At 39.4% G+C, this 21,473-nt stretch overlaps 1 protein-coding gene across 1 annotated transcript; it reads left to right on the plus strand.

The window, feature by feature from the left end:
• Positions 1–731: 731 nt before the first annotated feature.
• On the plus strand, positions 732–20,523 carry LOC135071735 (chromobox protein homolog 7). The gene is made up of 3 exons (XM_063965521.1): positions 732–871; positions 1,496–1,892; positions 18,179–20,523. The coding sequence occupies exons 2-3, from the start codon at positions 1,824–1,826 to the stop codon at positions 18,953–18,955; spliced, it is 846 nt and encodes a 281-aa protein (XP_063821591.1). The 5' UTR covers positions 732–871; positions 1,496–1,823; the 3' UTR covers positions 18,956–20,523.
• The last annotated feature ends 950 nt before the right edge of the window (positions 20,524–21,473 follow it).

A 21,473-nucleotide genomic window follows, 5' to 3' on the forward strand; every position in this document is an offset into this window, starting at 1 on the left:
TTACAATACAAACATTTAATTAAAGTGCCTACGCCTAGTCTTCAAAATGCATAAATTAACGTGAATAATTAAGCATCAAACGTAAAAACCCATGAGCCACTTCACAATTCAGTATGATTGAATCAATATACTAGCGTCTAACCGTTAGAAACCTAAATCTTGACATCAAAATAAGTCGTTTAACATCCAGCCACTTTGTCCACTCGACGAAGTCCATGAATACATTACAAAATCCGCTCATACATCATACATGACAGTCTGATAATAAAAACCTCGCCAGACTTGGACGCATGAGACTCGTCGCAAGCTGTATCTCTATTTATCGCGCCATATCTCTCCCTCGACAAAGCGCACAAAATAAATAAATGCGCCAGCCGCCGCGCCCGCGCCCGGATCCGGCGACCCTTCTCGTTTTGTTCACGTGAGCCAAAATGTCCGTTTATTTTTCTATGTGAGCCGCGCTGCGTAAAAAACAACGCTCAGATCGACCGAGTCGGCCTGCTAGAGCGAGAGCGAGCACGCAGCCGACACTCGTCAACGGGCGGGGCGCCGCGTCACGCGCGCTCATTGGCTGCCCGCGCGCAGCGCCCGCCGCCTGCCGGCCGCGGCCAATCGCGCGCGCGCTCGCGCCCCGTCTCCCGCGCCCCTCCGGGCCCAAAATACCGACCTTTCACGAATGCCGACACGATTCGATACGACCGAAAATGCCTTAGTTACTTCACACGCGCTATGTTGGCTGGTCGCTTTCGCTGCCGGTCTCAGTGAAATCATACAATTAATCAAATACAGTGATCGGAACCAACTTTCCATGTTTACGAGTGATTGTTATTGGATTATCTAGTTCACTTCACCGATCAGCTGATTTCATCAGGTAATTACTTCAACAGCATCTATAATTAGTAAGAAACTTAATACAATTAGTGGAAATTCATTACAATAAACACCGGCATAGATAATGGAGCTATAAACGCGGCATTATAGCGCCGGATGATCGAACGTAAAAGCGGTGTCCTCGTAATCAACGTAGGCCGGTCGGCGCGGCAACGTCGCGCGTAAATAATAGGGTAGCGCTCAGTCTTTCTCTCGCAGCTGGCGCAGAGCGGCAACGTCGCGCGTGTGCCTCCACCGCGCTGCGGGGAATAGCGCCGCGTCGACCCGAGTGAGACGCATTCACTACAGAACCAACGCAATATACCTACTATACCAATACTGAGTTCCAACATTACTTTTCTTGTATTGATACCACTAGTATTTTAACTGTTGCTATGCGATGTTGTACCTAGTTTTATAATTGGATTCATACGTGTTTAGGTATTTAATTTAAGTACATTATGTACTTTATGTACATAATTTTACATAGTGATAATACGTGAGACTCCATTAATAAGTATGTTTAATTATGCAAATCTCACTATAAACACGTGACGTATAACTTAGGGCGTAATTCGAAACTGAAAATACTGTATTGAGTGATCAAAATAAAACTTGTTTACAGATATCGAACGAGTGTGTACGAACTAGTAGCGCTCTCTGTCGGTGCTCGGCGGAGTGAATCGTGCGGGACGCGCGGGGCAGGGACTTCCTCCCCCTACTTCAGTTTGGCTGCGAGTCTGAGAGGGCAGGACGTGTTGCTGCGCGCCGCGGAAAAGGATCGTTCGCGCGGCAACTTTGAACATTGACAGTGCTCTGAAAGTGTGTGACGGATAATGTGTACCGGATTGCAGTGCGCAAAAATTTGGATGCAGTGCTAAAATTGGATCACAGTAACTGGATTGCAGTGTTTTTTTGGATTTGGATTTTTCAAAACACCTTTCAAACTGGGGATGCACAAGATGGAGCTCGGCGACAGTGTGTACGCCGCTGAGCGCATCATGAAGAAGAGAATTAGAAAGGTAAGCTTTATTTCTTTCGTGCTAACTAACACCGCAACAGATCCTAACCTTGCGAAACCGGCGTTCGAGATCACATATCAGCAGCAACTTTCGGCGCACCGTATTGTAAACTGCGTATGTCGCAACAAACGATCGCTTGCTTGTTTTTGCTTGCACCGAATTTCAAAACATGCTTGAATAACGCTTTATATAAATAAGAATGTGCATTGCATGGTGATTGTAATTTAGATTTTCGTGTATTAATCCGTGCATTGTGATCCTGGTGGCAGCTGTTCCGTCGCAAGGGTTTTGGTTCCTTTTCACGCATGTCTTCATTATTATTCCGGGCTCCCCTTACACGTTCTTATGTTTTGAAACGGAGGGACTCTGAGAAACTGAATACTTGTATGAATGGTGCCCTTCTTCGGGATTACATTAGGTCACAGGCTGTAAACAAGTTCGCATGATCAAGACTGTTGTGACTTGGATGGGTAAAATTTTTACTATAACACATTGTTTTTTTGCTAACCAGTTTCTGAATCTGCTAACATTCTTGCTTGTTTTCTTTACCTTTTTATAATCGCATGGCTTGTTTGTTTGTGTGAAAACTAACCTTATCTTTTTAATTACAAGGAAATTTACAAATACCTCCTTCGAACTGCATGATAATATTATTTTTATACTACATTTTCTTGCTGTATTTAAGGTAAGATATTATTCTGGCCTAACTATAAAGACAAATGGATTAAACGGCTGAAACAAAGGCCTAATCTTCTGTTTTAGACATTGTTAATAAGTTGTTGATGATATTTGAATCATGTTTTATTTGTCTCACTTTATACTTAAGCTATCTTCAAGACAACGCAAGGTAAGTTGTTAGAACTCTTCTAAATAATGAGGATAGTAAAAGATTTATGCAATTTCCACTAAAAATTATTATGAATATTCAAATTAGTGGGAGGCCTGCCCACGCTACGTCTTCCAGCTCGTGGTCGCCACTCAAGAACTTTCCTGCCCCAGCGGCCATCAGCTCTTCGAGCTATGTGCCCCGCCCACTGCCACTTGATTTTAGCGATTCTGCGGGCTATGTCAGTCACTCTGGTTCTCCTACGGATCTCCTCATTTCTGATTCGATCACGCAGGGAAACTCCGAGCATAGCACGCTCCATCGCTCTTTGGGTGACCTTGAGCCTTCTTATGAGGCCCATAGTAAGCGACCACGTCTCAGAGCCATACACCATCACTGGCAACACACACTGGTCAAATACTTTTGTCTTGAGACAAACCGTCCCACTAGGTGGACCGACGATCTGGTAAAGGTCGCGGGAAGTACCTGGATGCAAGCGGCGCAGGACCGGTCTTTGTGGAAATCCTTGGGGGAGGCCTTTGTCCAGCAGTGGACGTCTTTCGGCTGAAACGAACGAACGAACGAACGATTCAAATTAGTATTAAACAATGGATTTATAGGTATTTAGGTGTGATGTTTAAAATTACATAACGTTTAAAGAATTCAGAATACGGGTGATAAAAATATAATAATTATCTTGGCTTGCATTTATTTTTCTTCAGACATTTTGATGTCTACTTTTATTGTTAGGGCGTGTCATTAGTCTTCACCACGATCAATCAATAAAGCATTTTTATTGTTACAATCGAGTTGTATGTCAATCTATCCTCTGACATAAACTTGTAATCATTATTAGGGTTGTATTTTTCTTCTTCTTATGTCTCATGTGACTGTAAGGCTTCTGTTTTAAGAGCTGGTTGTGTCAGATCTTGATGTGATGGTACTAATATTGTATAATTTGTATTGCAAGTCTTTTAAAATAACTTACTTAATTTATTTAACTACAACGTTCTTTAAAACTGGAATGTAATGTAGAATAATAATTATGCTGAAAATATTAATTCAACTTTTGTCAGTGTCATCAATAATAATAAACTCAATATTGTTTTCCATAAGGTAGGGTTTTTGTTGGAATGTCAGAGGAATAATATTTTAATCTCGGTTGTAACAAGATTAGTTATGACATAACTAAACTCACACCAACTTATCCACTTAATTTTAAAACCTGTTCTAAACCTTTTTTTTATTTTGTACAGAAGAGGTGTTAAGACCTATACCTACTCACTCAGTTTCTTTTTAATACCAAATTTCAATTTATCATTCGAATAGCATTGTTTACATACCTAATTTTATACTATTCTCAAAGCTCTCCCAAAGTTTTTCATTTCTCACATGTGAATAATCATTCCCTCACTCATTCACAGTCCTTTTTCAACAGAAAATATTACTAAGACATTTTGTGGACTATGTAATTTATTGTTATTTTATATTAAGGATAATATTAAAAAATATACAATCTCTCAACTTGTCAGAAAACTACTTAACCCTTTTAGGTTCATTTTATTCTCTAACTCGCTTTTAATTAATATGAAATACGGCAACTTGTCGTAGACGAAAGTTTCCAATGGCTTCTTACTAGCGCCGTGTCAAATTTAGGAAACTACTTAATGACATAATACACGACCCATTCCGATTTGATCAAAGTTTGTAAGGAAATAGAAGCCATTTTTCCTTGCAGCCGGCTTACCTCGTTATCTGGCGGCATGGCCTAACACACACGATACTTTAAGAATCAAACTACTTTGAGTCTTATTCTTATGCGCTTACTGCGCGTATTGAGTTGTTGGTGATCGCTGTAGTAGTAACTCCTACAGAGCTCTGCGGCCCTGGTATCTTGCAGAGAACGCGCCAGTATTCGGCTCCGGCCGAAGAGGCAGCCAGTGCGCATGCTCCCCGCCAACTCGTTCGGCCAATCAGCGACGAGCAACGTTCTAGACGGGCAAAAATATCACACAGGCGTGTGTGTCTTTAAAAAAACTAATTAATCTTGGATTAGTTTTATGAATCGTGTTCATTGTTAGGTCTATTGATTTTATTAACGTTTTTGTAGCTGTTTCATAAATTGGTTTCCAGTTTTATTATTTTTTCATCATTGCAGTCGTCCTTTGGTTTGCTAGCACAACCACTTGCGAAGTAGTACGGGACATTTTGTTTAGATGGCGCTATTTCAGAATTTTTATATAAAATATGAAAATTCGGAATTTGATGCTATTTTGACATGTTGTTTTGGTTGAATATTACCGTATTGGTAAAACATGATTTTAGCCTATGAAAATATTAAGGACATTATTGAACAAAACTGCGAGTGTTTAATTACCAGTTGTCATACTAGAGAATAATCGAGTAGGATACATTTTCAAATAATAATCATATTATTTTATGGTTCATTAAATGCCCTTTTTTGTACTAAACATTTTTAATAATTATTTATTTATTAGATCGTATCAAATCTAACGGTTCGCTTAATCCCCAAAAAATTATAAAAAACGAACCCACCGTTATTACGAGGTCAGGATGATAATTCGAACGGTCTTGCCCAAAACCAGCGTGCTCTCGGAAGCGAGCGACACAAAGAGACCGAAATTTCTATAAATAATCGCTTGACAATGCTCCGACGTAATTTTATCCATCCCTATCGGAATGAAATAAAAAAGTGCGAAAGGAACAAGGACAGGCATTGAGTCGTCTTGTATATTATTATGTAGAAATGTTTGAAGTTCCCTTCAAATTAAAGGGTAGAGGTTGAATTCGTTTTGGAGTGTTTCTTGCCGAGATTAGGTGTTGTGTATCAGATAATATTGTGGTTTGTTGGCTATAAAAGTATCTTGAATTCGTGATTTTAACTATTTTTATCAATTTTGTTTTATATTGTAACTGGTCTCTAGGGTCAAGTGTTTGGATTGTTTTCAGTTGCTCCTTTGAATTGGCTAATTTCATACTTGGCATTTTTCAGCTCAGATTATTTCACCAAAATCTTTTTAATAAATATGTATTACGTTTGTATTTATAGACTAGATTCGTTAAAATAAACTAAATTAAAGATACTCAACAGATGTTGTTGTTTGACCCATGTCCTCAATTATAACTAGGGGCTTATATACCAGGTTTACACTGTAGATACCGAACAACCCCACCGTAATATAAAAAACTACATGAAGGGTCCCTATATTTGGAGAGCATACTTAATCGCGTACACGGCGCTTGGAATATTAAACTAGTGAATGGGGAGACGTCATATGGGAACCCCACACAATTAAGGCTGAGTCTGCATTGTCTCGCGTGTACCGTGCACACTCGTGAACGCATTCCGTTAGACCACGCTCGTACTTCGCACAGCGAACTCTATTTGCGTTAAAAGGAGCCACCGATGCAAATTCATTCATAAACATGAGAAACTAAATTCCCTTTTACAATCAAATTAAAAGAGGATCGAAAGACGACACCTTTCCGATAAAAACATCTCGTGATTTTCGTATCGATGTTTTTTTACTCTAAAAACGGTGTCTGTATTCTGGACATGGACACCGTTACAGGAGGCCTCTCATAAAAACGTATAGAGACAAGTTGGCTTGACGCTCGGTCGTCATTATAATAATGCGCCTGTTGCCTCGCCGGCGGTCGTTATGCCCCACGCATTATTATGTAAATGTAAAACGAAAAGGAAAGGACGGTGGTTTTTTTTTGTAATCCTCTTTATCTGATGGAGATAAGGTTGGTAATTAGTGAAGGATATTGCCGTCGACGGCGCCGCAGGTGAGATGTTCCCACGTAATCTAGACATTCGTATGCCATTGTTAGGTGGCAAATATGTAATATTTAATTTATAATTGACACTGTTGTCTGATCTCATTCTATTTGCACTATTTTCCATTGACAAGTCAAACACGCCTCTTTGGATGGTACTATTGTCTCATTAATTCCTTCTTATTAGAAAAGGAAACGTATGTATCGTTAATCCAGTAATGGCACACATTGTTTATTACTTTCAATAACAATGGAATGTAATCAGTTACGCCGCAGTTATGAAGGGTCGAGACAAGGGTCAGGATATCTGGAAATGTTGTATCTCCCCGGCTGCCTCCCTCGCCACCCACCCTGGGTGTATTGTATTTTTTATTCAGCGTGACTCCTATCTGCTCCGCCGCAGGGTGTGATCTGCGATCCCTCTTAATTCAGTTATTATCCACAGCTATTTAAATTATCACATTAAGAATCTAATTACGTTTGTTTACATGCTAAATCATTATCACAAAGCAGGGTGCAGGTAAATGGGGACCAACGTTTCCTAATAATGTATTCCCTTTATCTCCTGATGATATGGCGTATCCCGTAAATCAAATTTCCTCCCTTACAAGTGGTGTTTACACAGTGTTGGCCACAAGTGCTAGCGACAAGGGTGCCAACCCTCTTGTATTACAAACAAGAACTTCGTCTTACCCTTGTGCATTTATTCAAGTCCTCTAGTGCTGGATACTGAATTTAGTACACAAAAGTCTCCAAAGATTTCTCGAATAATTTTGAAGCCATATCTGCCTGATATTGTAGCGTGATAACAAAACAAGGAACATTAACATAAACACATTTTCATAAAGTATGTATCTAAAATTGCAACGAAGATTTGCGAATTTATTTTACAAAATACCTAATACTTGTATTTAAATTAGCTGTTGATTGTGAATACAAATCACAAAATAGTAAGTAGGTACTGTGCCTTGTGTGTAAGTATTCTTATTTTGTTCAAGATACCTAACATTTGGTGTCCACACAATTCATAACGTGCCCATTTTCGTAGCTCTTTCAAATTGTCATTGCTCAAGTACAAACCATCTCATTCATTTCAGCTCCACTTATTGGTGCCAATGATACGTTGGTGACGCCCTGTGCTTGACAGTGCATCGATTTAATTGTTCCAGAGTCGATGACCGTGTGACCGCTAAGTGCGTTAGTGCCTTTTCACACGTTCCGGTTGCCGGCTATCCGGCGCCGGGTACCCGGTGGTGAAGTGTATGGGCATGGTACGTAGCTTTCACATGTTCCGGCGTAATTAATCCGGCATGCCCATACATTCACGACCGGGTACCCGGCGCCGGATAGCCGGCAACCGGAACGTGTGAAAAGGCACTTAGTCTGTCTGTGTCTACCTCTCATTGGAACAATTGCACGAAGATCCATTACCGAGTATAATATTCCATTAGATGTTAATTATTAATTTGGAGCATTCATACACGATTTATGTAGTTAATTAGCCATTAATTGCGGGCACATGTACTAATCAGACTTATAAATCTAATCAGTAATTTTCTGTTTAATATAAAACTCTCGAAATGATTAAAAAAACTTCAATGTGCCTGTTGCATATCGCGGAATGTAAAGTGTTGAAGATTACACTAGACGTGGAACTTGAAGCCATCCGGCCGCTAGTCGCGCAGCCGAGCGACTGACACGCCGGCTCGCTCCGGCTCCGGGCCAAGCTACCTCCCCCGCCCGCGTCTCACCCGTCCCGACTTGCTTGCCTTGTCTAACATCAACGTCTCGCTCACACACTCCGCGCGCTTTGAACGCCTCTAATTTCTGTGCTCCTGGTATTTGAGTTACGAAAGAATACGCGCTATATTTCGCAGGGCTGAAGAAAAAAATCTCCAATATGATTTGCTGTCGATAGCCGGTTCATTTAAATAATAGGTTAGCGTGTTAGGCACTCACCAATATTTAAATGAAATGCTAATAATAATATTCAATTAAGGAGATATTTATTTATAGGCTCAATAAACCCGCTCGCTTGAAAATAGTTTTAAGCGGTTCATAGATCGTATTCTTCGCAATTTGTTTAGTATCGTTACGTTAACTGCGCTACTAACACACAAAGCACAAAATGAATAGACCGATGCATAGCAAAATATACTCGCCATGATGGTCGCGTGTCGCGTCACGTCCGCCTCTGCGGAGGTCTCGTACGTGGACGGAATAATCGCGAGTATTCATAGATAACTCGCACCGGGGTGTTAACTCATCCAATTTAAGTCAGGTTGCTAGATTCCGAAACAACGCTGCACACGGCTGCTGCTAATGAAGTAAAAAATCAAGTGAAAGATGCATGAAATATTAAACAAGTTATTGAAGCAAATACGAATAAATAACGTAATTAATAAACCACTGACAGTCTCACGAAAATAAAATTCAATCAAGCAAAAGTTCATAACGGCGTCACGTCTCAATCAACAAGTCGCCGCGCAACGTAAAATTAATCACGACAGCATCGTTATTGTGCCGATCGCCTCGAGCCCCGGCGACCTGAGATTCGTTCCCTGACATTTTTCCACCTTCCCTCACCCTCCCGATCCCTCCGAGCACCCTTTTAACGCCTCGCGAGGGTTTCGTTCAGTCTACAAAATTAAATGGCACAATTGAATTACGCTTAAATTTACACCGTCGGGAGCTATAGATTGAGCTCGTTATGCCTTGAATCAGAACCATGTCTCGATTTGGTATTACGTTTTAATTTCTTTTGAAATTCACGGCGTAATTATATTAAAACAAGTGAATCTCCAACACGCAGTAAGCTTTTAAAGACACCTCACATATATTTTATTAAATCTGAGCCGTGGTATTACGAGACAATAAAATTCATCCCCAAACTATGTTTATTTCTTAGTCAGTTGGTTTTACAACGTTTTCAATAAATCGAGCATTTCTAAACAATTCCACTGTCTATACAAATTTTCCACGCATTTCAAGATATTTAGACCTTGATTTAGTTTGTTTTCCTTATCATTTTTCAATTCATTACAAAGATATTAAAGACAATTTATAAAGTGACAAAATATTCCAAGACTAACTTACGAGTACATCTGTTCTTCCTAACGTAAATCCTTTTCGCCATACATTCCAAACCGCCACTCCCAACTCCTGCACTAATACCTTCCTCCCAGAACTCCTGTGCACACAGTACACACGGCGTAAGATGGTGTTAATGAGGACTACAAGCCCGGTCGTGCGGTCGCCGTCACGCTTTCCTCCACCCGAGACATCCTCGGTCACGCACCGTGATTTACAACGTCAACCATCCACTGAATTAGAACGAGAAATTAGGATTGATGGCCTTTCACGCCGTGGTTCGGTATTAGGAATGCACGCACCGCAATGTAGGACAGAACAAATCGGCTATCGCTGCGATAGCGTATGTAGCGGAGAATGGAATAATTCGTGTGAAATTAGACGTAATTTTTTTTATAACTATTGTAACTTAACTTACAGAAATTGGCGGAAGAGACTAGCTATAGCAATATTGAAGTGATAAATAAAATTGAATTTCATACCATTCACGAAACTACTTTGTGAACAGTCCTTTGTATATTGCACGTTTTTTCCAATTCGAGCAATTTCAGAGAACCCGTGCTCAGCTTGTTCCGTAGTTTTATAAAATTCACAGGAACTTTGACTAGCTTTCTAGATGAGTTCTGCTTTGATATCAAACTTTACCCCCTTTCCGAACGAATTAAACGTGGAGTGAATTTCACGGAAATTTCACAGCATTCGGGCAATTTGAGAGGAGTCTTGTTCAAACGGTTGATCTGTCCCCGTGGGCCAGACGCCACCTAACCGAGCCCGGGCCATTAATCTGCCTCCCCTTCGGGAGCCGGGATGGCCAGGAAGAGGCGACGCAACTCGGGAGCAATTTGCGACAGCTTGATAGATGATGAAAACTGAACGAGATACGGTTAATATACAGTGCGGTTGTGGGTATATGTCATACTAACTAAAAAAGCCATGTATTCATCAGGCAACATTTGTTGATAAACACTGTTTAGAAACTGTTCATAAACAATGTTTCATCATCTCTGTAAACAGTTTATAAACAGTCCATAAACATAGGTGATTAAACATTGTTTATGATACATGTTGCCGTGCTCTGCCGCTATGAGTGGAGAGCAAGTGTGGACGGCCAAGTTTCAGAAACCTGTGTTTATGGTAAACTTGTTTCACACTAGTCATAAACAGTTTATCAACAAATGTTTCCTAATGAATACATGGCTTAACTTATTACTTCTTACTTAAGCGAGCGTGAATGATGATCTTGATCTAATTGCTAGTCTCAATTACGTGTGTTAAGAAGTTATGAACCTGTTAATTAGAAACTAAATCTGGAAAAGTTTAGAAGCGTAAATTACACCTGCTCGTTACCACATTTTCGTGATAACACTGATAACAATAATAAGACTCCCATGCTGTTTCAAACAGCCTCCCAACATTCTCAGGCGCTATTATCGGCTTAATGGCTGTTATTTCCCCAACGAGCGGTCGGCGCCGATTTCCGAGTAACAAATCAGTCGTCCGCATAAACACCAAACATTGGCACTGAGCCACATTATACTGTCAACATTTCACATTTCATTTTGTGTTCTTTCAATAAACTGAATTGGTCGTAAAACTTCACTCCGTTTTCTATTTTAAATGCTTTATTACTATTTGTAGAACTCCTCCCCAACTCCTTTCTTCTAGTTTATTAGTTAACACTTCCAAAATGCCTTTAGGTTCTTACACCTACTCGGACAATTTGTTAAAATTCCTCTGGATCTGGATTATGATTCCTGACAATAGATATTAAATTGGATTTATAATAAAAAAACACACTAAATTACTTATTCGCAAGTTTCGAAGGACCATTAATTATTCTAATAAAAACGCCAACTAAATTATTTTTAGCGCAAGCCTCTGAAGCCATACGATATCTGGGCCGGGGGTGTTTTGTTGCCAGGAGAGGTGCGGGCTTTAATACTTGTTAACAGCGCGCACCAGTTTGACCTGTTTGATTCAAATCCAGACAATAAACTAAGTTCAAAGTTCGCCAGTCCCTGCTCAAAAGAAGTCGCCCGGAATGCACCTGGTCCAGATTCTGTCTGGCTTGCACTTATCGCAATTTAACAAAGGTCCAGATTTAGCGAATCTCTTTTCGATCGACGAGATTGTATCTTGACTTGATCACACCCAAATTGTAGGTAGGTATTATATATCTTTGTGTCATGAATTTTGTATTAAGCCATTGAGATGTTATTTTCGATGGATATTTTCAACGAGTACAATACGAGTGGTTTTGGTAAACATTATTATTTATCTATTGATGTTGTGTCTACTACAATATTGATTAAATAATGGACCACAGTAGACTGACTGAAAACAGCGTTCTACGAATACGTTTGTGTATCATATTCTGGCGCCAACAAACGAGACTCGAACTTTTTATAGGATTATTTTTCTATAGAAATCGGATACCTTTGATGCCAAACAACGAAACAAAACAAAGGTATTTTGATATTTCGATGGCTCCTACGTATACTGGCGTAAGTGAAAAAAGTAAATTTTACAGGAGAGCCATTTTAGTGGCCAGAACCATATTTTTGGGTCATATCTTCTGAGCTACTAAAACGAATTTAATGAAATTTCACATTTAGCCTTAACATGTAATGCTTTTGCTACTGCTGTTATCAATTTTTATATTTTTCTTATATATTTTGAGATATTACGCATTGCCCTTTTACGTCGTCACATTTCTATAATTTCATGTATATTGTTCAACGTAAAGAGACTTAAATGACAACATAAATATAATATTTTAAGCGATTACTCTCTTTATTTATGCATGTAATTATTTTAATTGTTATCATGTGCTATATCAATAATAAATCAGTTAGAAAAAGTTGTTTAATGTATCGTTATTACGTTTTAACGCAAATACGCCCATATACTGTGCTCGAGATTTAGTTAGGTCTTTTAACATAATGTGTCATATTTTTAAAAATTATAAATAACTTGAAAAAATCGAACTGCCTAAGGCGGGAATTGAACCCACGATGCCTTAGGCAGTTCGATTTTTTCAAGTTATTTATAATTTTCAAATTAGTTTGAGATGCGACTCATAACGCTAAAAATTAAATAACTATATAATGTGTCATAATTTATAAATAAAACAATTTGCTAAATATTTTCATGGCTTTATTTAAGATTTGGATTATAAAAAATATATATTTATGTAAGCAACTACTCGTATAGATTGACGAATCGTATGATTGGGCTTTATACGTGGCGTAGTTTTGCACATACGCCTATTTGCCTAAAATTTTATTTTGTATCTAATGGAAAAAAAATTTTTTTTTCTTACTGACGTTATAGATTAGAGCAAAATGAAATCATTGCTTAAATAATTGGAAAAAGGCGTAAGCGGCAGTTTCGCCTTTATACGTAGGAGCCATCGATTTTTCTTGATCCTTTCCTCGATAAGCATTTTGTCAATACATTGATTCTGTCAAGATAGAAAATTATTTAATTATTATTGTTATTATACAAGAAGTCAAGTCAAGAATACGGCAACTTGGGCATCAAACTGACTGTTTGACTGATTTGTTATGAAACTTGAAAAAAATCTTACTGCCTCAGGTGGGGATCCAATCCACGACCTACCGCTTGCCGGGCGACTAATTTTCATAACTAGTATCCTTTGTGTTTAGTTCTTTGTTCTTATTTCTAAAGACACAGGTTTAGATTTGATCAAAGTTTACATAGCAATTTGACGTCAATAGAAAAATACTGCTCCCGTTTGTTATTTGACCTACAGTCAACAGATTTAATCCACAATCACGAGCCAGCGCGAACATGCGGGTGACTGTGCGTACAGTCGTCAGTATATCAGGCTACACATTTTTGTTGAAAAATAGCACCTATTACAACTACAAAGGATGCTATTGTTTAGCTTGAGCTGACGTCCGTACTTCGTACATCAGACTTGTAATTAAATCGAGCGCAGAGCTGTCTGTGGTCCTTTGACGTCGTGTTCTCTTTATGGCTGGCTGCAACCGCTATTTTAAAAATTCACAGGGAATAAAATTGTTACATTTTGTATTAATTAGATCCGTCCAGTTTCCTGTTGAGTACGTTTCGTTAATCGAGTGTTTTCGGGCAAGTGGGTGATAACCTACTGTACCCTAGTCCGGTGGTGGGGCTGCCACCTCAGAGCTTCTGGACTCGCTCGGTTTTTTCCAAATATCCTCCCTAGTGATGGGATTCTGTTTTCAGGCGCAGAATACTCGCGCCTGAAAACAGAATCCTATTATGAACCATTATGGACGCCCTCTGCCCCGTCTAGGGGACATAGGACCTTAAGTCAAGAAAGTCATTTTGTATTAAATTCACTCGTTTCGTTAATGGGTCTTATTGACGTAACCTTTTAATGTGTCAAAAGATTATATTTTATGAAATCATTCGATGCTAGCGACACAATTTCTAAAAGTATTTCATAGAAATATACGTAGAAAATAATGTTGTCTGCTGCTGTTGCGTGTAATCGGCTACGAAATCATATTTATTAAAATCTGTATCTGTTCGAGGACTAAACTTTATGAAAACAACTCTCCAGAAACCTAACATTTCGATGACTCGATTCTTAGAAAACCTTACCCTTCGAAAACATATCTTCAAAACCTTATTCTTCAAAAACCTATCCTTTCCAAAATTTAACTCTCTAAAACCTAACTCTCCAAAACTTGGAGTATTAGGTTTTGGAGTATTAGCCAAAACCTAATACTCCAAAACCTAACTCTCCAAAACTTCACTCTCTAAAACCTAACTCTCCGAAACCTAATTCTCCAAAACCTAATACTCCAAAACCTAACTCTCCAAAACCTAACTATCCAAAACCTAATACTTCAAAACCTAAAACTCTAAAACCTAACTCTCCAAAACTTAACTCTCTAAAACCTAACTCTCCGAAACCTAACTCTCTAAAACCTAACTCTCTAAAACCTAACTCTCCAAAACCTAACTTTCTAAAACCTAACTCTCCAAAACCTAACTCTCCAAAACCTAACTCTCCAAAACCTAACTCTCCAAAACCTATCTCTCCAAAACCTAATACTCCAAAACCTAACTCTCCAAAACCTAATACTCCAAAACCTTGCTATTCAAACCTTAAGCTAAACACTATTCAAACCTTTTGCCAACAAGAGGCCTTTTTTCTTTTCAGGCAATATTTTGACGACCTCTTGGCCTTGTGGCCGTGTTGGTCAGGTTGTGTGTTAGTTCGATTTTTTCAAGTTGTTTATAATTTCGTTTCTGTTTTGGGATTCTAATCCCGCTGGGGCCAATGTTTCTGTGATAATGACCGAACATCTCACTATTGTTGGCATTATCTAAATACGTTTCACTGTTATCTAATGGCCTCTTGCACATTCTGCTTTGTCAAACAAAATATTTTTCCAATTAAAGAAAAATGTTGTAAAAAGTTCTCGTAACTAAGTGAGTACTTAGTTAATTTGAATATTTACTTCGACAAAAGACCTATTTTTAAGTAAGACTGACAGAATTACTTAACTTTTATTATTTCTACCTCTTATTGTAAAATTGAAACTGTTGAAGTTCGAGACCTCCTACGCAACTTTCAAGATCAATCCGGGATAAGCTTAACGTGGAATTTCTTGATTAAACTTTACCTTAAAATATTACCTACTTATAGTCTGTCAACTTAATAGTTGCAACTAACATAATGTTAGAAGCTAAAAAATACATGTTAGAAGTTAACACACTTTCAGTTTCACTCCAGTGGGATTTGATGAACAAACATCCCAAGAACCCTAAAAATCGATACGAGTAGGTATAATGTCTAAGTAAATGAATGACAAGGATTACTTATAACATTTCATGATTGATGCATGACAAAACTTTCACAGTATGAAAACCGAATACAACTTCATATTTTGTTTGGGTAAAACAGCACCAGTCGTCCTTCTGCCTCGGCAATATTAATCGAACACTAATCTGGAGGATAATGCGGATAGCTATTAATCTTCTAATTACTCCTGCACTAATTACCACATGAGTTCCGATCGGCGCTAATTGGCGTCTATGCTTCCGAGCCGCGGTCCGCCCATGGCGCGATTACAACCATCAAAGCCGCCATCTTAACTACGCCCACATTTCAGTTAAAATTGAACCGTATTCGGTCGAGTTAAGGGCCATGTTGGCGGCAAGCGTAAGTTGGTAGGTCAGACCAGGCAGGCGGGGGTGGAGAGAGACGAAGCGGGGGTGGGGCACCTCTCCCTTCGCCCCGCCCGCCCCGCGCGCCGTCCAATCGCTGAACGTCAGGCGACCGAGCTCACCTTGCCCACACGTCCCGACTGATCCTTTATTTTTTTTTTCAAATGGTAATGTCTTTGTTTGGTTTCTGAGTTTAGCTTGCGGTCAAGTTTTAATGCACACAATGCACTACAATGTTGCCATTGTTCCATTATTAGCTAAAGCTTTTTACCTTGGCGGGTTGTTTTATCGATTATTGGGTACTAGCTTTCCGCCCGCGGCTTCGCCCGCGTGGAATTTTGTCTGTCACAGAAAAACTTTATCGCGCGCGTCCCTGTTTCAAAAACCGGGATAAAAACTATCCTATGTTCTTTCCCGGGACTCAAACTATCTCTATGCCAAATTTCATCAAAATCGGTTGCGAGGTTTAAGCGGGAAAGCGTAACAGACAGACAGACAGACAGAGTTACTTTCGCATTTATAATATTAAGTTGGGATTGGGATTGTTAAATTTTATTTTAGTATATTGTACAAGTTATTACTTAGTGCACACACTTTTTATATTTTATGTTTCTTTTGTCGTCTCGTCTTATTTTAAAACTTTATCTACATTGTAAACATTTTTTTATTAAATTATAAAATACGTATCACTTAATGCATCTACAGCTACTACAACAAAAAAAGCATTGTTTCCAAAAAATATTTCAAAAATACCTCAGTACAAAGTCACGTCGTTGCAAAATTTCAACTCACCCTCTATCACTAAAACCAATAAGACGCGAGGGTTTCAAAAGCCGCCCGTATCGCCATAGGGCGTAAGCGCCTTTGAGCCACACAGACTTCGACTTAACCCTGAATTAATAAAGTTCTATTTCCGTTGAAGACACTGTTCAAATTAAGTAAGTGCACCGAAGATGGGTATAAAATATCGCGGTCCTGGATTATTTCGCTGTAACAGCTGATGGCAGATGCACTCTGGAAACAGCGTGCACGTTAAAATTCCCTTCCAAAACTAAGGGCGTGTTCACACAGACGAAATAAGTTCAACCTGTGAAACTGACCGCTGTGTGAATGCGCACTAACTTTACACTTCAATGGACTATCTTAGAGGTATTTTAAGTTACTGTCTTCACTCATTGATTTATTTGTTCCTTGTTGATTTTGATTCTGTTGTGTTGTGTCTAATATTAATCATTGATGTTTTTCTGTTAATTTACATTTGCATGCCAAATTAGTTACATAATTTTGCGCGTCAAAGGCTTTATTTTTCTTGCTTCCCTTCATGATCTCAATCTTCCTTTTTTCTGACCACACATCTACGTCTTTCATTGTTATCGCATCCTTTTCTTTCTGCCTTCACTTTTTCGTCTACTTACCTACTTACTAATAAAAGGTAACAAGCCTGTTGAATGCTACCTAATAACTTTCATAGGAGGTAGTGAAGTAGCAATGGTATTGAGAGCTTTTATGTTCCCTCTTTACAAAGCTTTGATTTTAATTTTTTTCTTCTGAAAGAGATTGCTTCAATAAGAAAAGTAAAATGCACAAAGATAGATAGTTCTTTAGTAAGTAAGAAAGTACATAAAAATCAAATGTATGTAGATGCAACCACCTGTCGATTCCTGTATTCATTGTCTGGCCACTATAAATAAATTGCTCGTTAGTGAATGAGAGTTCAAATCTGGGCCTGCCCTAGTTTTATGTTCGGGACATCGATCGACCTTGCTATACCGGGCAGTTCGCAGTTTACGTTTGCCGATGCATGAATATCTCTCACGTGATAAATATCAAAACTTCAATATTGAACGCTGGAACACCAATAATAATGAGCAGATCAACAAGTTATTGCCGGTGTTTCTTATTTTAATGATCGTTCAGTTCGCGTAAAATTTTTCCTGCCAACAAGTGAGTCATTAGTGCTAGTCGAAGTGTTGATGCCGCGCCGGCTTGCGAAGCTTGTCGTTGTTGCATGTCGCGCGAACGCATGAGCGGCCCTCGCGGGGCCCGCCCGAGCCGCCAGCTGGCGCGGCAGGTGTGCCCCGGGCAGCCCGTGCCCAACCTGACCCACTCCAGTACCTACTGCACTCGCAACTCGCAACTCCACGAAAATTTTATTCCCCTCCACACCTACCTAATTTCACCCCATGCCTACTTATCGACACGAACGTTATTCCCGCACTTTCACCGTAACATTATCGCGTACAATCTGCAAGCAAGGTTATGTGCAACCCTCCCGTTTCGTGTGCATGCCACCGATCAGTCGCGCCACGACAGCCCCGCCGCGCGCTCGCTGCAATTTTAAATTCGATTCGTTAACCGTCAAAATATCTCTTTTCAGAACAAAGTGGAGTACTACGTGAAATGGAAAGGGTGGAAGCCGAAGCACAACACCTGGGAACCGGAGGAGAACATCCTCGACCCCCGGCTCATACAAAGTTTCGAACGCGGCGAGGACTTGAGGCGTCAAGGACGCAAGCGGGAGCGGGATCACTCCCCGGTCGAGCGCGCGCGGAGCGGCTCCGAGGAGCGCCACCCGCCGCCCGGCAAGCGCAAGGCCGAGGTGCTGTCCCGGGAGTCGGGCAAGATCGGCGTCACCATAACCATGAGTCCTCCGGCGAAGAGGCACGATAGCAGCAAGTTGAACGGCTCACGAACGCCGCACGTTATTCTTCCTCCGCCGCCGGCCGCGCCGCCCGGCGGGGCCGCCGCGCCCGCCTCCCCCGCCGCGGAAGCCGCCGCGCCCCGGTCCGGTCCTAGACGAGCCCCTCACTCGCCGGAGGAGGCCGACGCTCATATTCCCCCAGAAAGAGAAAGACGCACCGACTCCCAGCCGACTGCGACAGCGCCCGCGGAGCCGAAAGGCGCCCGACCACCACCCCCGACGAGTCAACCCGAAGACGAAGATTCCTGGGGCGAAGCGCCGCTCGCGGTGCCTCCCCCGCCGCCGCAGCCCGCTCGCCGAGGAGCCTCGTACTGGCTGGCGCGCTCGCCCGTCGCCGACCAGATCTTCATCACCGACGTGACCGTGAACCTCCAGACCGTCACCATCAGAGAGTGCCGCACGGAGAAGGGTTTCTTCAGATCTCGAGAGCCCCGACCAAACGACGTGACGTAAACCCCGTTGATACACACTTTGGACGTTGTTGTACAGATGTAGATAGCTAGGTATTTATTTAGTTCACTTTGGTGATGTCATGATGTGTTAAGACCTAGAAGTGAAACCTGAATTCCTCATTCATAATATAGGCCTAAATGATGAGTAGGTAGTGAACTGATGTCGGTGCGATAGACGCTAGTTGAAGATACTTATTACCTGTCAAGAGAATCGCCATGTTTTGGTAATACAAAGATGTCTTTTGTCAATTGTTATAAAATAAGAAGTCCTATATTATTTGTTGAAATTGTAGATAATAAAATAGCCAGTATTTGCGACTGGTGAGTGAACGCTATTTGAAGTGTGCATGGCCGACCATAGGCATGGGTGGCCTGTGTTTATTGAATACAAACTATTGTTGATAGAAGAAGTTACATTATTAGGTACAGGGTCAGTTTTTTATCCGCAGTTAACTCAACTGATAGTCTTTTGTAACCAATGGTTAAATGTAAACTTCAGTAACATAAAAAAAAAACAACTTAAATATTAAATTGCATAAAAATGCAATTTGCTGATCATTTAACCACTAGTTATAAAACATTGGTAGAGTTGACTATGGATCAAAAAACCGATCCTAAAAGGACATAATAAAATATTATTTAAGTGAGTAAATAATTAATTTAACGTATGGAATGTACCTAATAACTAAATATGTACACAATTATTTTTCTACATAACTACTTACAACAAATATTGCTTCCGTTAGAATTAATTTAATAAACCTTTTAATGAGAGTTGGTCTGTATTCAATGTGACATTTATAATTTGTGAATCTCTAGTTTTATCTCTCCATTTAATTATTTTACTCATAACTTTATTATTTTTACACAAAATGTAACTCTCTAGTGATTGTTTACATTTAATTTTGTTTTAATTCATTGTTGTTGTTATTTATTTGAAATTATTTAAAAGTCCGATAATATCCTCATTATATGAATTATTCTTAAATGTTAGACGCAAGCATAAATATTTATTTTATAACATGCAATAACCGTGTAATTTAAAGCAAATAATGTTTTAAATGAGGAGTTAGTTATTTATAATTATAATTAATAGTTATAATTATAATCAACAATAATAGTAATTAATAAGATCCAATCTACCAAAACTAACTCCTTTTAATATTTCGTACACCGATTGATATAATACAAACAATAGAACATTAATTACAATGTACCTAGACTAATATTATTTTTGGTAATAAAATTAGGTGTTGATAGTTTATAAAATGAACTGCTTGTTTTCTGTACATTGATTGTGTATTGATTAAGTTATTGACTTAGCTGTACGGCACCCGATCCGAACGCTGATTTTTGTGTTCCTTGATTTTATTGTTATTTAGTTCCTGTAGTTAAGAACCGTGATTATTTTGTTCCGATGAGTGTAGCCGAGTTATTTTTACTTTTGCATTTCTGATGGATGGTAATGTGTAAATATTGTAAATAAATATTTTTAGAATGTAGAGCACTCGTTTTATAATGTGATAAGTCTTCTCACATTGTAGTCTGTAAATAAATGAGAATGAATTAGAAAAATGTATTCGTTTCATTGGGTTCCCTCAACAATTTATTTAAATTGCTATATTAATCATTCTTATGTCGTTCTCAATCTCTATACCAAATATAACGGATTTCAGAATATATTTGAGGTCAGAATACAACTGAAAAATCATTTCCTGTACTACTGTAATGATGAATTTATAATGTTTACTAAATAAATAAATAAAATAAATTAAAAAGTATTTAGCGAGTCCCTAGCGAACTAAGGTACCCCCTAGTTGTTTAACCCTATATTCCTAATTCCTGACAAATTCAAGTTCATGATACGTGAACCTAGATGCGATTTAGCGATTTCGACTGATACCTAGGTCTAGGGAGGTGTATACTAACTTTGTCTAGCTGACTCGGCTAGAGCAACAGGTCCCAGATCTATGTGGCCAAAACAATCGGGCTCAAATATCGAATGGTATACTTTTCATCCATCTAGACCCAACAGGCAGGTATAAATGATGTAGTCAGGATAACGTTATCCTAGCAGAAACCATTTTTCTTGAATATGTAGGTACTGCTGGAACGGCTGAGGGCTCAAATTTAAAGTTTCGGGCACATTTACACCAGAAAGGAGACAACATTATGCCAGGTTATCCTGGCAACGAGTGCGTTATTATTAACGCACACGTCGCTGAATAAAATATTTCATTTTCATTTTTTATGGGACTTCTTACACCCCGAGTGCAGTTACGTAAATCCTAGGCTTGTTGGATAATTTCTTACTTAGTTTAATGACAGGAACTAAGGGCTACCTACATAAATTTTATAATGAAGCAAGTAGGTAATTTTGATATCATTGAACCTATTATACTGTACGTTTAACATTTGATTTGCATCCAATTATGAATTAAAACGAGTGAATAAGGGACTATTTGAGAGAAATGTATAGGGCGGACTCGTTTTTCTATAGAATTTAACAGCGGTGGCAG

This window comes from Ostrinia nubilalis, chromosome 5 (genome assembly GCF_963855985.1).
Source record: "Ostrinia nubilalis chromosome 5, ilOstNubi1.1, whole genome shotgun sequence".
Classification (NCBI taxonomy): Eukaryota; Metazoa; Arthropoda; class Insecta; order Lepidoptera; family Crambidae; genus Ostrinia; species Ostrinia nubilalis.